The sequence below is a fragment of the Lutzomyia longipalpis genome, chromosome 3 (assembly GCF_024334085.1).
Source record: "Lutzomyia longipalpis isolate SR_M1_2022 chromosome 3, ASM2433408v1".
In the NCBI taxonomy this organism is placed as follows: domain Eukaryota; kingdom Metazoa; phylum Arthropoda; class Insecta; order Diptera; family Psychodidae; genus Lutzomyia; species Lutzomyia longipalpis.
In genome coordinates, this window is record NC_074709.1 from 18,276,360 (window position 1) to 18,291,410 (window position 15,051).

Genomic DNA, 15,051 nt, shown 5'->3' on the forward strand with positions numbered 1-15,051 from the left:
GTAGCTAATCATTTGATGATTACACGACTCATGATTGCGTATTATTCACTGTCATCCCCGTAAATCATTGGCTTCCACACCCCCACGGTGGGTAGGGGGTGGGGGGTGCGGATGGCGCCCAGGGTGGTGACACAGTGAGATGACAAACACTAATGATGTGATTTATGCGCTATGGGAAGCCCTATGGGCAATATTTCCGTTCCTCTTCAGCTCATCCCAAGTTTATCCATGAATTTCACATAATTCACCGGGCAACGCACTGGTGGCGGTCAAGAAAGGCGAACCAAAGCACCCGCCAATAATTTCCATGCACTCTCTCTCCATAGGACATCATCATCCCCAGTCAACCGCTATTATCCACAACTGTTACTCCGGCCACTCTGGCCACCTTCTGAATCCGTGATTTATTGGCCGATTTATCCAACTAATATATAGGGAGAGGAAATTCTATAGAGCACCCTCGCCTCGTTCCTTTCATATATATTTGATTTTATTGACTCTGGTGGACCCCATCGAAAAAGCTATCACGCGAAACGAAAAAAAAAATACGATGTATTGAAGCTTTTATTATTTTATTTATTTATTTTGAACCAATTTTTTCAATTAATAAATATTTATAATGTATGAAAATGCAAAAGTAACCAGCAGATGTTAAACATTCTTTTTGAAACAGGTGCAAAAAATTTATGATTTGTGAAGAGGTTGTGAATTACCCATAAAAGGCGAAGATCTTAAAATTTTTAAGATTAACCGCCAATTGTTCTAAAATTGATTAACAACACCTTCAACAAAGTTAAAAAAAAAAAAAGCTCTCAAAAGCTCAGAATTGTAGATATTCGAGGAAGACCTTTTGCTACAAAATTCTTCGTTTCCAGTGGGTCATTAAAAAACGCTAAGTAATCAATTTAATCTCTTGGGGAATTTAATTTTTTTTCTAGTTTAATTTACCGCAAATTTAGAACATTTCTGCCAACAAGAGTTAGCATTAGAAGAACGATAAAAAAGCTTTTTGTGGGATTGAAACCCCTCAGTTTTTGTCCAAATTCAACACGGAGATTTCTGTGTGGCAAATAAAAGCTCCACACGGAAGAAGGAAGAACAAGGCATGTTACTGCCAATGCTCATCCTTCAGCATAATCCCCATGAATTCCATCATTCCTGCAGGGCTTTCGTGTAATTTCATCCGTGTTCCCCAACTTCTCCGCACATCTAAGCGGTGTGTGCGAGAAATTTGCAATTCAATTTGAAGTTGCGATTAGAATTCCGAGGCTCCGTCTATTTGTATATTTGGTCAGCAATGGCCGTGTGTACACACAATAAGATTCCTCCAAATGTAAATTCATGGATGGGCATTGTTGTTTAATTTAATATAAACCACAAGAATGGACATACAGAGGATTCGTCCTCCATTTCCCCATTGTGTGTTGATTCAAAAAGGGAAACGCTACAGAAATTTGATTTACTCTCAACCATGCGAAAGAGATCCCCACGAGAGTATACTCACCGGGATAATCTCTGTTATACCGGATGTGGAGTCGGAAGTAACAATGGGGGTGATGCCATCGTGCAAAACCTGAGGTGTGTCCTATGGTGCAAATTGCATGTGGACAATCTGTGAAGTTGTGTGTGCCAAAGCTCGCGATTCTGCAAGTGTTTTACATGCATTGCTGCTCAGCCACAATGGCACCTTATACGCACCGACAGTCACACAACCTCTCAACCCACCCCCGCAACCTTTTGCACTCAATGCTCCGTGGCATGGAAAGTTGTTTACATGAGGAACTGCTGTGTGTATGTGTGCAAAAGCTCCACATAAACCCTTCTATTCTTGATTGTTTCCTCCATTTCAACATTATATTCCACATTATTCAATTTTTCCCCATGCGGTACCTCCGGATTCAGGAGATTCTCATGGACTGCTTACTGCTAACAAAAAAAACATCCCCCATCCACCCTGTGTGTGTATTTTTTCCTCTATCTACCCAACAAAGCCACCATTTGGGGGTTACTTGCTCGGTCGCATTCAACAAACAACCAAAGATGTCTGCTGGAAGTACACATACACACACATATAAAAAAGTTATCCCTCCACCCACGCAAAAAAAAAGCTAGAGAAGTTAACAGAATCAGTATAAAATATAGCCCATCCTTTTCCGCTTAGTCCTTTTGCGCCCTTTGTTTCGTTTTCCACTTCATTGGGCTTTCGCAGTCATCGTCCTGGAAGTATGTGTTCACGAAAAAAAGCCACACCGCGAAAAGCTTCGTCGTGGAAAAGAGAATTACGCGCCATGTGAAATATTTAAACAGCCAGGAACAATTTTTTCACCCATAAAATCCTTATGTGAACGTGTACGGGGTAATTCTCATTTGTTTTCCACGCTGAATAAATATCATTTGCAACGAAAATGAATAATTTTATCGTATTAGTCTCCATTCCTCATCCATTCATTATCACGCTTCCTTTTTCCGTTTCCAAGGGGAAAAGTTTGGTGGAGTAGGTATAAGAGAAGCTGTGTGTGTATGGGAGGGAAAGCTTTAAGATCCCATTATTTTTTCAATATAAAAATTGGGTATTTTTAAGTAGATCTCTTGTGGAAAATAGGGTTGTTGTTGCAATTTATTAGGGCTTTGTTGAAAGGGAAGCTTTTCTCTCAAATGTTCTGCATATTTTTTAATATTTTGTACCTACATACATATGTATGTAATACATATATAATTGGAGAGCTTTTAAAGAGCTTTCCATCCCTCAGAGAAAATTATATACTTTCTGAAGAACTTTTTCTACGAGAGAAAATATAAGCAGATGTGGTGGATTTTTACAATAAAATGAAGTTCCAGCGAATAAATCATTTTATTGAAAACATCAAAAATTACTTTTGAGCAAATACGAAAGCTTTCAAATTATTAAGAATAGTTCTTGTTTCTCTTGTTCTTCTTCCAATTTTGCTTTTATGTTGAAACAGATCTTTTTTTTTAAATTTAATACTCTTTCCCAAAGACTACATAATTTTGGGAAAAGCTCTTCGTTAGCACACCCCTCATATACCTACATACATCACATCACCTACATTTTCTTTTGCATGCAAAGTCCCCATTTATTTTGCTATCTCTTTTTGCAAATGGACGTAACAATTTTTCGGTGCGGAGAAAAAGAATCAGATAAGATTTTGAATGAAAAACCACCGACCCCACACAACCCTCTGTGATGGAGGATTTGCTAAAGAGCGCGTGCATTTCCCTCCGCATTGTACGCTGTATGGAAATCCTCATGAGAGAGATACCACTCACCCATCCCCGCGTTGTCTGTGGGTGGAACATTTAAAACTTATTCATTTCCGTGGACGGGTACAGGCATCTGGTCACCCACGAATAAGTCAGAGCCAAATGTGTCGGAGAGTCAGGCAGCAGAGTCGACAGATGGGGCGATTCCACTTCCGCCACCACCACCACCCATTTGGACACCACGCAGTGCTGGACCGTCGCCACAGCTTGGGGGCAGGAAGGCGGAATTCCGGCCAGTCCCCTTTGAGTCACCCACACTCACGCGGAGACGCTTCACGAGGAACCCATCGGAACCAACATCACCACCCGTGCAGCCACCATGGGCACACCCGGGCTTTGAGAAAGCCCCGGAGGTGGCTGCACCAACGAATTCCGTTCAGCGCATTGCACAGAGTTTCTCATCGCCCAACATCCCCAACATCAATCACACGTCGAAGTTGCCCAGATCCCAGAATCCCACGGTGACACTTCTGCAGAAGGCGAGAGGTAAACACGGAGCCGAAGGGGCACCACCCCCATGTGGAGCCCTTGCATGCCTTCCCCGTCGTTTCGTGGAATCTAAGCTTTCCGTCTGCTGTGCCAAAGTGCCCCCCGAAATGTAATCATGCTGTGTGTTGCGAAAAAGCTGCCTCTTTCCCAATCTAAATGTAAATTGTGTGTAGTTCTTGCTAAAACAACCCCCTCTTGTGTATTACTCAACTCTCATCCCCCGTTGAGTGAGTGAATAGCAACAGTGGAGTGATTTGCACTTTTGCTCTGTCCATTGCAGAGGAGCGCACCACGAAAGTCACCCAGGCGGACACGAGAGCCCAGCCCAATGAAATAATTCATCCCATCAGGCTCGAGAACTCCAATTCAGAGTCCGACTACGGGAGGAGCACGATGACCGAGGTTGCATCAAGGCAGACTGATGGGGTTGGGGGGCAAACACTCAAAGAAGGAATGCCAGTTGTGCTGCGATCGGTGAGTTTTCCTAAATGGAGCTTTTTTGACCTAAAAATTCAATGAAAAAAATCCATTCATCTATGGATTCGAACCAGAGACCACTACATAAACTTTCCATTGCTCTACTCATTGCCCTAAATTATTCTACAATTTCTTTTTGTGCATTTTCAGGAAATTCGAGATGACAATCAGACGAAATGGTACAAAAAAGTCTACAATACAATACACAAAGCCAAAGATGATGGTGAGTTGGTTTTTCTTTGCCCCACTTCGTGCCCCACTTCAGTTTGTCCTTTTTCGGCTCGCTTTGCAAATTTTTTACTTAATTAAAAATTTTATTGAAATTTCCCCAAAAAAAACCTTTTTTCCTTTCCATGTTTGAGTTTTATTTTTCATAACAAAGAGAAAATAAACCAAAAAGATGTAAAGTTTAGGAAATTTTTTTTGTTCTGTTTTTAATTTAATAACAATTCTCGTAAAATTGTTTCATTTCCAGATGATTATGTGACAGTCCGCTACAAAACTCGGCGAGGTGAAATATTCTACATTTTTACATTATATTTTATTAATTCTTTCTCTCTCATTTATCTTCTTCACACACAGTATAACTCTTTTTTTCGGCATTGCACACAAACATTTGGGTGGCTCCAAGGTGTCCCAGACAAATTATTTTGGTGTTTTTGTTTTACTTATTTTTGGGTATTTTTTGTATTTGAATTTAAATTTGATTTAAATGTTTTATTAAATTGGTTTTAGAATTTGAATATAAGAATGTTTTGTTTTAATTTTGTTAATCTATACCTATATGTAACCGCATTGTTATGTTATGTAAGTTAAGAAGTCGAAAGCTTCGGTTTTCTTTTTCAAATTTATTTTTGAAAAAATCAAAGCTCATTTAAATTTAGTTTCTCGAATAATTTCTTTAAAAAATTATACATATTTTAATTTAAATTCAATATTTTCTTGATTAACGGCAAATAATTTTGTAACAAAATAAATAAAGATAAACATTCAAAAACAATGTGTCTGGAACATCTTGTTAAAATTGACAATGATTTTTTTACATTGCAACAAAAAAGCACCCCCATATACAACAACAAAAAACAACATTTCATAGAAAAGCTCTGGCATTAAAATCACGCTCATAAAATTCAATTATTTATTTCACTGTGTGTTTTTGGCAAAGAATCTGTATTGAAAAAAATAATTAAAATTTTATTTACACTACCAAATGAATGGGGTTGCACGCAAAATTGTTTCCTTGCAATTTGTGTTATTTTATTTATTTTTTAAATCTACCCCGGAATGGGATTATTCAATCAATTTTGCTGCATCACTAAACAATATTCACTCTGCAATTTGGGAAATAAATTTTCCGATAATTTTGGGAGGAAATTTGCAATTTTTTCATCGCATTTAATTTATTATTTATTCAATATTGAGTCCGGTTTCGGCAGTTGATTTAAATTCCTGCGAAAGTCTTATGTATAGATGTTTGTGAAGGAAAAAAGAGAAACGTGGCTATAGAATTAAGTAATTTCGATGGAGCAAAAGCCACCGCATGCCCTGAAAAAGGATAATTTGATAAAGACAACTTTCAATATTCAAAGTAAAGCTAAGATTGAGGTCAGACTCAAGGGAGAAAAAAAAGTCCACGTAGAAAACTTCCCTGAAGGTTTTCATAAATGGATTTTTGAGGGATTCCTCAAGATGAAATTTTCACAAACAATTTTCCGCTTACATAATTTTCCTTAAACCATCGTCGAAGTAAAAATACCCAGAATGACTACCCCCAAAAAAAGAAAATCTCTCTCAACGTGCTTTCATTGCCATTCATGAGGAAGAATTCTATTCAATCCACATGTGAACTTTTATTGAACTTTTGTTGAATTTTTGGAGTGTCTCGTTTAATTTTCTTCCATTTGAATTTATATAGAGTTGTGTTCACATATTAAACATTGTCCTGGCAACAAAAGACGAAATGGATTGAATTTTGAATGCCTCAGAGGGATTTAGTAGCGTATAAAAGGATATTTTATACGGAAACTTCAAACAAATTTATTTTTATTCTGTGAAGTTTTTTTTCTGTCTCTTCTTTGTCAATCAAAACTTTAGAATAAAATTCTTAAATTTCTACGAAAAGAATATAAATGAAACTTCAATTAAGAAAAGTACGTCTAATATGGGAATCTTTTCAAATTTATCTTTATCATTCTTCAAATTCTTTGTATTTTTATGCATAAAAGAATTATTTTTAATTAATAAGTTAAATCTACTTTATTTAAAATTTAAAATTCAATTACTTTAAAATTGAATTTCTTTAAGAGCCCTTCCTCAATTCGACAACATTTATCCTATAAAACAATACAATACATTGCAATATTTTTAATTTGGATATTTTTATGCTTTATTGCAAAATCTACAAATAACTCTATTAAAGCAAAAATACATTAAGCATACAAAGTAAATTAATGATTTTCTATAAATAATCCTCCAATTTATGGGCAGAGAGTAAATAAATAATTCAATGTGATTATAAAGTGCGGCATTAAATTTTATCAAATGAAGTGGATTAATCTAAATTTATACCCATGTCTTTCATCTTTCGGGTTCATTCGGTGGTTATTGTGCATTAAAAATTAATTTTGCCAAATAGCCCAATAATGCCTCGTGAGAAATGCTTTAAGAATTTCGTGTTTGCCTCAATGCGATTTCTTCTGCTTATTAACCCAAATTGTAGCCCAAAAAAAAACGCGGAAAGTATTACCCATTTGCAGCACGAAATGCCATTAAACTGTACAAACATAGAGAGATGTAGAGTAGATGGCTAAGTGGGAAGTTGGGTAAAAATAAGAAAATTCTGAAATTCTTTGAAAAATTATCAGAGGATGTCCCAAAGCAAGCTTTTTTGACTTTTATTTATATATTACTAGTCAACCCGAGCCCCCAATCACGTGTGAGCAAACTCCATTTTAAGCTATAAAAGGGGGGCGTATATTAGTAGGGGGGATGATTAATACGGTACCCCGAAAAATTCTAAAAATAAAAAAATCCCGTTATCTGACCCTTCAGCAGGTAGAAAGTGGGAAAAATTAGTTTTTCTGTGGGGGCGCTACAAAGGGGGGTTGGGGCGGAATCCCATATAGCGCTTGCAACTCGTATTGACCCCCTCTACCCCCATACCAAATTTCATAACGATCGGCCCAGCCGTTTAGGAGGAGTTCATGTGCCACAGACAAACAAACATTTCAGCTTTATATATTAAGATTTGAAAATCTTTTGAGAGAAAAATCATAGTTCTTCTTTGCAAAGAAAATTTAACCTTTTAGGGTCATATTTGGGTCATTCTCTCCTACAAATATGGTTTTTTTCTCTAACAATGCTAGCTCGAAATAAAATTTAGAATCAAAGCAATAAATAATTCAAAAAAAAGATCACAATCACTGTATTCAAATAATTCTGCCAACGGAATTTCAGAAAACAAGCAAAATAGCTTTAAAAAAAAGTCAGCTCGTTATGTAGGGGATCCCATATATAATATGTAGACATATTTTTTTCCTAAAGGACGCCAAAATATTGTGCATTGCAGTTTTTATTTTATTTTTCAGTCAAAAACATCCATTTCGTTGAGCACTTTTATGTGTCACACGCTCTTTCTGTGTAATTTCTGTGGCCATATAGAATTTCGTATTTTTGCGATGAAGCCATAAATTAACTTTATTTCCAACTCTTTCTCATGTTTTCTGGGTCACACCCGTGATTGGCGTGCAAAAAAAATTCACCAACAGGCCGCTACCCCTACCGCTCCAATGGGTACATGTCGGAGCCAGAGCCAAACTATGACTCCGACTACTCGTACAGGTACACCACCCTCGATAGAAGACGCACTCCATCAGCCGGAAGTCAATACGATGACAGGTTGGTTTGCAAAATTTATGTGGATTTACACAAAATGCACACAGATCATTGGGATTTATTGGTTTTTGTACTTTGGAAAATGCATTTTCGCAGTCGGGCGTATGGAACAATGCCAAATCCCATTCGTTCAGGACACATCTCCTATCGCAATCAACCAGGAAGAATTGAGGACTACACACCGGGACGTTCCTCCGTGTCCGAGAGGGAGAAAAGAGAAGTGAGTTTGCTTTTTGGGGCCAATGCTTTGTGCAATTTTATCGAGAGAATCATCCCTATACCCTATACTGGGAGGGATGCTGAATGGTTTGGGGTTGCTTTGGGATGTGGATTTGTGTGGTTTATCATGTTGGTTGCAATTCAAATTGAATTTTTAGGAGAACTCGTAAATATTTCTTAAAATATTGATCATTGGCAAATAGCAGGGTTAATCGTTAGAAATGTCCGTTTAAGAAATGTGATATTTTTCCGTTAATTTGAATGCTATATGGGAGTGAGAAATTTACTGAAAGGGCATCATCTTTAAGTTTTCTAGCGATGTTACGAAAAAATCATTATCAACTTTTGTTATTTTGTTCTGAAAAGTATAGTCTTACATTATTTCTTAACCCTTTCGCGTCCATCCGATCACTGACCCAAACGTGAAACATTATATTATTTTAATAAATTAAATTATACATTTAATGACGTTATGATTGAGAAATCTCTTCTGAGAACTTCTGTAAGCAAGCTTCGTGATGAAAAGATCCAATGTTTTAAAGTTTCCATATGTTTCATGTGAAAGCGAAAGAGTTGAATCAGTGCCCCCAGCCGATGAAAGCTCAAGCCGCTTGAGCCATCTGCCGAGGTGATTTTTCAAGCCGACGCCGCCGAGTCTTAGAAAATAAATTTTTTTGATAGAAGTTTTTTTTTATTTTTTTTTAACATAACTCTGTGGAAAATTACAAAATCCTGAAAATCACTGCTGAGGCATCCTTGGCAACATGAAATGTAATGGATGAACCATAATAGACATTCCTGGAACATTGCTAAATAACGGAAATTGATTCTCACGGATAGAAAATTTTTCTCACGGATAGAAAATTTTTCTCACGGATAGAAATTTTTTCTCATGGATAGAAAATTTTTCTCACAGATAGAATTTTTTTTTGATTTCTTTTTACATAATTCTGTGGAAAATTATAAAATCCTGAAAATCACTACTGGGGGATCCTTGGAAACATTTCGATTTTTATTCGTTTTTTAAGCACTTTCAAGATTAATCTCGGCAAAAACGTCATTTTCTAGTCTTTGAATATTCTAAAGCGTTACTACAATGCGATAGAAATTATTAAATTACTAATAGATTTAAAAAAAAAAACAAGAAATTAAGCACAATAGTCATGAGTCAATTGTCCTTAAAGGGTTTTGATTACTTACCCCACGAATGCTGTTAAAAACGTGCCAAAATATGATACGATGTGACGATATAAAATTTATAATCTCCCATACTTACCAAAAAAAAAACAAAACTTTACAATTTCAACGATTAACCCTGCATTGTTAAATATATTTAAATTCATATTTTCAAAAGAATGAGCGTTTTTCCTATACATAAATTCACATTCCACCAAATTCTCTGAAAATTATATAATTTTAATTAAGTGTGTAGATGGCAGCGAAAGAATCTCCTCTTAATTTGGCTGCTTTAAATGTTGAATGGTTAAAAGTTTCTCTATCTTTTCACCTCTCCGAAAAATCTCACTGATCAAGGCATAATTTCTGCGAATGTCGCACTTCATACACCGCATATTAATTCATTTTCTTATTATATTTTCATTCTAGTGGTGGGACGAGGTTATGGATATCTTTGACGGGGTACGACTTTAATGACAATTTCTCTAACTCACCCCCTCACCCCATGCACAATGTAAATGGTTAAGGGTGCGAGAATGCCACCCAACTCCCCAAAGCTCGTGATGAATGGCAATTGCGAGATTAATTTGAAAACTTTCACCTCGAAAGCTTTGCACGTTGTATTTTGTAAATTATTTTCCAACACACAACGTGAAAAATGGAATTGCAAATGAGCTTTGGGGGTGTCCGCATTAACCATTTTACACATCCCAGAGATGTCCAATAATTTTTTTTCATGTGGTTTTAATTTTGATTTATTTGCATTTTTCTTGCATTTTTATACAATAAACCGACCCCTGCGTAATTTAACTTCATGTCATGAGTTTTTTCCTTCGTTTTAATTTTTTTTTAATTTAATGCTACAACTAAAAATTGTTTTCATCGACATTTTCATATTATGTGTATAATATAAAATCCACAAGCACACACCCCTTGGGGCAAAAAAAAACAGCCCTCTCCCCAAAAAAGTCAGTGTGGGAGAGGATTAAAAAATGAGAATAATTTATAAATTCATGTGCTACTCTCCATTTGAGTTAGTACAGCCGCGTGTAAGCAAATAAAAAATAAATTTTAATTGCAAAATATATCCCTCATGCTATATTTATTGAGCCATCGTAAAATTGTTTAATTCGTGTGTGTTTGTGTATTGATATTGAATTAATTTTTTTCCCGAAGAGGGGTCGTTATGTTTTTATTGGTTTATATTCATTTTCCCCCCAATTTATTATTAATTTCCACTGTGCAAATAATACGAATAATTGATACTACTAAAAGTGAATTTCTCTTTAGCAATATCCCAAATGTATTTGTTTCTCTATTCATTTTGTGCTGCTATATGGGCAATTAATTTTTGGTTTGGTCCTGCTTGTTTCGCATCGAAATTTGTTTTGTGAACATTACCACTGAAAAGTGGTTAGATGAAAATTCCTCACAGCCCCTTTTCAGCATTGCATTTGCAAGGGAAGTGCATAAATTTGTAAGTTTTGTGATTATTCTTCATGTGAGATTTTAGAATTAAAGTACAAATTGATAAGAGGGAAATGATTCTCCAAAAGAAGTTTTTTGAAAGCTCAGTGTAAAAGAAAATTTTCCAGAAAATAAATTTTCTTTTGGAAAGTCAGGCCATTTCCTCCATATCATATACCCTTCAATTACGACGCTTTTCCCGGGAATTAACATACTAATAAATGTTGTTTTTTGCATTTTACTTAAAAGCAAAGATTTCAAAGTGAATTCGCACCTCTCTGAAAGCTTTTTGAAATTTATGCTAGGAAAACATGGCATTAGCAATTTAATTATGCAAAAGTATTTCTACCCTTTTAACTATAGTTTTTTTTTCACACACACTCTTTTCCCATTACAACAAATTAATTTTTTCCGCTGCATTTTCACGCCGAGCGTCGATTTTTTTTGTTTGATGAATATTTAATATAGTTGAGAGCAACATAAAGGGATCCTAAAAGCTTTTCATCATTAAAACTGTACCTTTTTTTGTTTCTTCTCTTTTTTTCGGGGGAAATTTTTGCAGCATTTGGAGCAGCAGCGCATGGCCACAAACTACAGCCAAGGATATCTCTCAAGGTGAGAATAACAAATTGAAAGTTTAATTGAAACTAACAGTGAGCATATTAAATTTAATTTTTCATTTTAATTAAGAATTAATTTATATTTAAGTGCTTTTTATTTTAAATTAAATATTGTTTTCGTACTGCAGAAGATTTAATGGTTTAAATTCAAAAAGCCCACGCAAGTTTTTACAAAAAATTAAATTGACGAGAAGCTATTTAAATAAATTTTAAAAGTAATTAAACAAATAATAAAAACTCAATATACAACTTCACAAAAAAATCATAATTATATAGGAAAAGTTTCTACTTAATATTTTGCATAGAATTCATTTATTTTAATGTATACGATTCACTATAAAGCTTTTCCACAATGTTCAAAAAATTTTGTTTAATTTTAATTTTTCTTTGGAGAAATGAATTAAAAGTTTCACTGATAAAATACCCGAGAAATATAATTTTGATATGATTAATAAAATTATTTTTAAAATAATAACAAATTGAGACTAATTTATCGCTCAATTTGTCTCTCAGAGCTTATTTTAAATGTTTAAAATTGATTTAATTCCCCTATCAAAACCTAATCAAGTACACCTGATGGAAATGAGCCAGATGTGGCGTACTTCCTGTGGCACTTGTGTGTCTCTTCCGGGTGGAAAATTAACTAAATTAATTACATCGTGAAGCTATATGTGATATAGTTTGATCAATTAATTAACGGATACAACCATCTCTCTCCTTGACCAAATACTACACAGAGCTTTGAAGGAGCAGGGGTATGAAAGTGATTCGTCTCTTGTGTTCCGGAAGCGTGATGATGCCACCCTGACACCCCTAAGCCCTGTTGAGCAGAAATTGGCATATAGGAGCGTTCAAGCGGGCGGTGAGCCACCACTCCAGGGATTCCGGAAGCCAGCACCTGAGAAACCAAAGGGTGAGTTGAGAGTTTACCCACCACACCCGACATAAATTCCCAAAAACACACTTTTGTTTTGGGGGTGGCTGGTACTGCAATCAATCAATCAAATTTAATTGAAAACACACCCCCATACCGCCCAACTTGGCGACTACACACCCACGTACCCCGCCCTCAAATACAATTTTAGCTCCATCGTTAAATATTTAAATTAATCGGATTTGATGGTGTTTGGGAAATTTAATAATAAGGAGGCTATCAAAAGCTCCCTCTATGGGTCTTTTGGGGCGAGCCCTCTCCTATGGCTCTTGGCAATTGTATCTCACTGTTTCTCGCATTTTACATTTTGGGCCCATACATGTTTTATGCTCGACACGTAGCTATGTATCACTTGTTTTATTAAATAAGGAACGTGTTAATTGGATTACCCTTACAGCATCCATCCACCAAGAAGAGTAGATACTAACACTGTATTTAATAATTCACCCACTTTCACCCTCTTTATGAATTGATTAGATTTATGCAAGATTTTAGCCCGTAGGAATGTGATTAAGTTGAATGGATTAACTTGTATGTTAGTGATGAGAGGTTCCTTTATGTGTAAGCAGGTGTCTCAATATTGGATGTAGATAAACTCAAAGATGGGGGTACCACATAAAACATTCCATACAAGTTTTATCACAAAACTTTTCATGAAAATAAAGAAAAGGTCTCTCTGTGATAGAAAGCTTTTCCAAGTGAAACTCAATTCCATTTTATTTTAAAAAAAAATATTTTCTTTGAATATCTAATAATTAGTTGGTATACCACAATCGTGGCATACCAAGTATTGTAATCATCGGAAAAACCGACCACCTCAGATCGGGCTCAAACTTGGTATGAGCACGTTTTAGACATCCCACATTACGAAAATGGTGGTGGAAAATTTTTGATCCGGCCGGCCTGCCGGCCGGCCGTCCTGCCGGCCGGTCGCCCAAACTTTGCCTTATAACTCCAAAACGGTGAGAGATAGAAACTTCCGGTTTGAAGTTTTATATAGAAATGTGGGTGTAAAATTTCATTTTTTCGCATTTTTAAAATCCAATATGGCCGCCATCCGCCATTTTGAAATACCGTCAAACAGTTCCCTTAGAGCTAGAGGTCTGAAATTTTAGTATGTTGTAGAGCTCAGTGAGATGTTTTCATCAACAATTCATACTTGAAAATCGGTCAAGCGGTTTAGCAAATATGGCGACCTAAAGCAAAAAGTGTTTTTTCGACATAACTCGAGAACGGCTTGACCGATTTTGACCATCTTGGTATCAAATGAAAGGTTTAAAGAAGCCCTACAACTATCTGGAACATTTCAAGTTCCAAAAATGGCCGCAAGAGGTGCTAAAATCAAAAACAAAAATTGTCTAACTTTAAGGGGCAATATCTCCGAACATCTGTTATAGATTTCCTTTAAATTTTGATATGTTGTGGCCTGACTCAATATCTGTCACCAGTCCGAAAATGAAGAAATTCTATGTCGCCGTTTAGAAGATATCGCAGTTTGAAAAATTCTTGAATTTGAAAAGTTCTAAGAGCCATATCTCTTGAACGGCTTGTCCGATTTTGCTCAATTTGGTATCAAATTAAAGGTTTTGCAAAACTCTACAACTTTCTGGAACATCAGAAACCTCTAGAACTATTCCTTTAGGACGAAAAGTGCAAAAAACTCTTTTTGTCGAACAAAAATCCGCCATTTTTGTTCTGGAGGTGACCTTGAAATGTATCGAAATATATGTCAGATTATAGCTTATTTCAATACCTTTCCATAACTAGTCAAGAAATTTCTGTAGGTCTTATAGAACTTGAGATATGAGCATTTTTATCTTTCATATTGATGAATTTCATAAAAAAAAATCAACTTTGCCTACTAATTCTGCTCACAAATTAAATTACAACGCATAGACTGACCCATCCGCGTTGTGGTATACCAACTCTAATAACTGGACGCGTTATGATTGACTTTAATTTAACCCTTTCGCGTCCAACGTGAAACATAAAAACATTGAAACATGCACTCTTTTATCACGATATTTATTCTGTGGATGTTTTCAGAGGATTTTTCTCACTCAGAACGTCTTCTTTAGCCCCTTTTCCGTGAATTTGTAGCATTGATAACTTGAAAAAAAAACAATTAAATTCATAAATAATTGTAAAAATAAAATGTTTCACGTTTGGGTCAGCGTATGACCCAAAAAACGTGAAAGGGTTAATGTCCTTTTTTGTACTAAAAACAATAAGAATTGCATTTTGAAACCAAGAAAAATGCTTTTCTCAGCATTCATCATCAATCTGAATGAAAGAATCTAGCAAATGTCGATAAATCTTATGCTACATGGCAGAGGTTTCAACAGAATAAAATCCCAATTTATTTCTTGTGGTACCCAGCATCAAGTAGAAGAAACTAAAGTAGCATTGCCCCTCATTCCTCCTTTATGGTGAGAAGTCTCTCTCTCAACTCTTTCAGTGAATTCTCAACAAAAAAAAAAAGAAAAAAGTTCT

At 35.7% G+C, this 15,051-nt stretch overlaps 3 protein-coding genes across 48 annotated transcripts in view; 1 reads left to right on the forward strand and 2 right to left on the reverse strand.

The window, feature by feature from the left end:
* LOC129792365 (transient receptor potential cation channel subfamily A member 1) overlaps positions 1 to 15,051 on the reverse strand; it is a 1,125,827-nt gene that overhangs the window by 414,940 nt on the left and 695,836 nt on the right. The gene's annotated exons all lie outside the window — the stretch shown is intronic.
* The window catches only part of LOC129792430 (PIH1 domain-containing protein 2), a 927,269-nt gene that overhangs the window by 414,940 nt on the left and 497,278 nt on the right, over positions 1 to 15,051 (reverse strand). The gene's annotated exons all lie outside the window — the stretch shown is intronic.
* The window catches only part of LOC129792352 (sorbin and SH3 domain-containing protein 1), a 102,888-nt gene that overhangs the window by 63,296 nt on the left and 24,541 nt on the right, over positions 1 to 15,051 (forward strand). For 15 of the 46 annotated variants that reach the window (XM_055831274.1, XM_055831276.1, XM_055831273.1 and 12 more), the window contains 9 exons: positions 3,352 to 3,768; positions 4,052 to 4,245; positions 4,399 to 4,471; positions 4,724 to 4,759; positions 8,016 to 8,145; positions 8,239 to 8,362; positions 9,967 to 9,999; positions 11,567 to 11,619; positions 12,362 to 12,537. In XM_055831274.1, coding sequence (XP_055687249.1) covers positions 3,352 to 3,768; positions 4,052 to 4,245; positions 4,399 to 4,471; positions 4,724 to 4,759; positions 8,016 to 8,145; positions 8,239 to 8,362; positions 9,967 to 9,999; positions 11,567 to 11,619; positions 12,362 to 12,537 — 1,236 coding nt within the window. The other 31 variants (XM_055831289.1, XM_055831314.1, XM_055831299.1 and 28 more) reach the window with 8 other exon arrangements.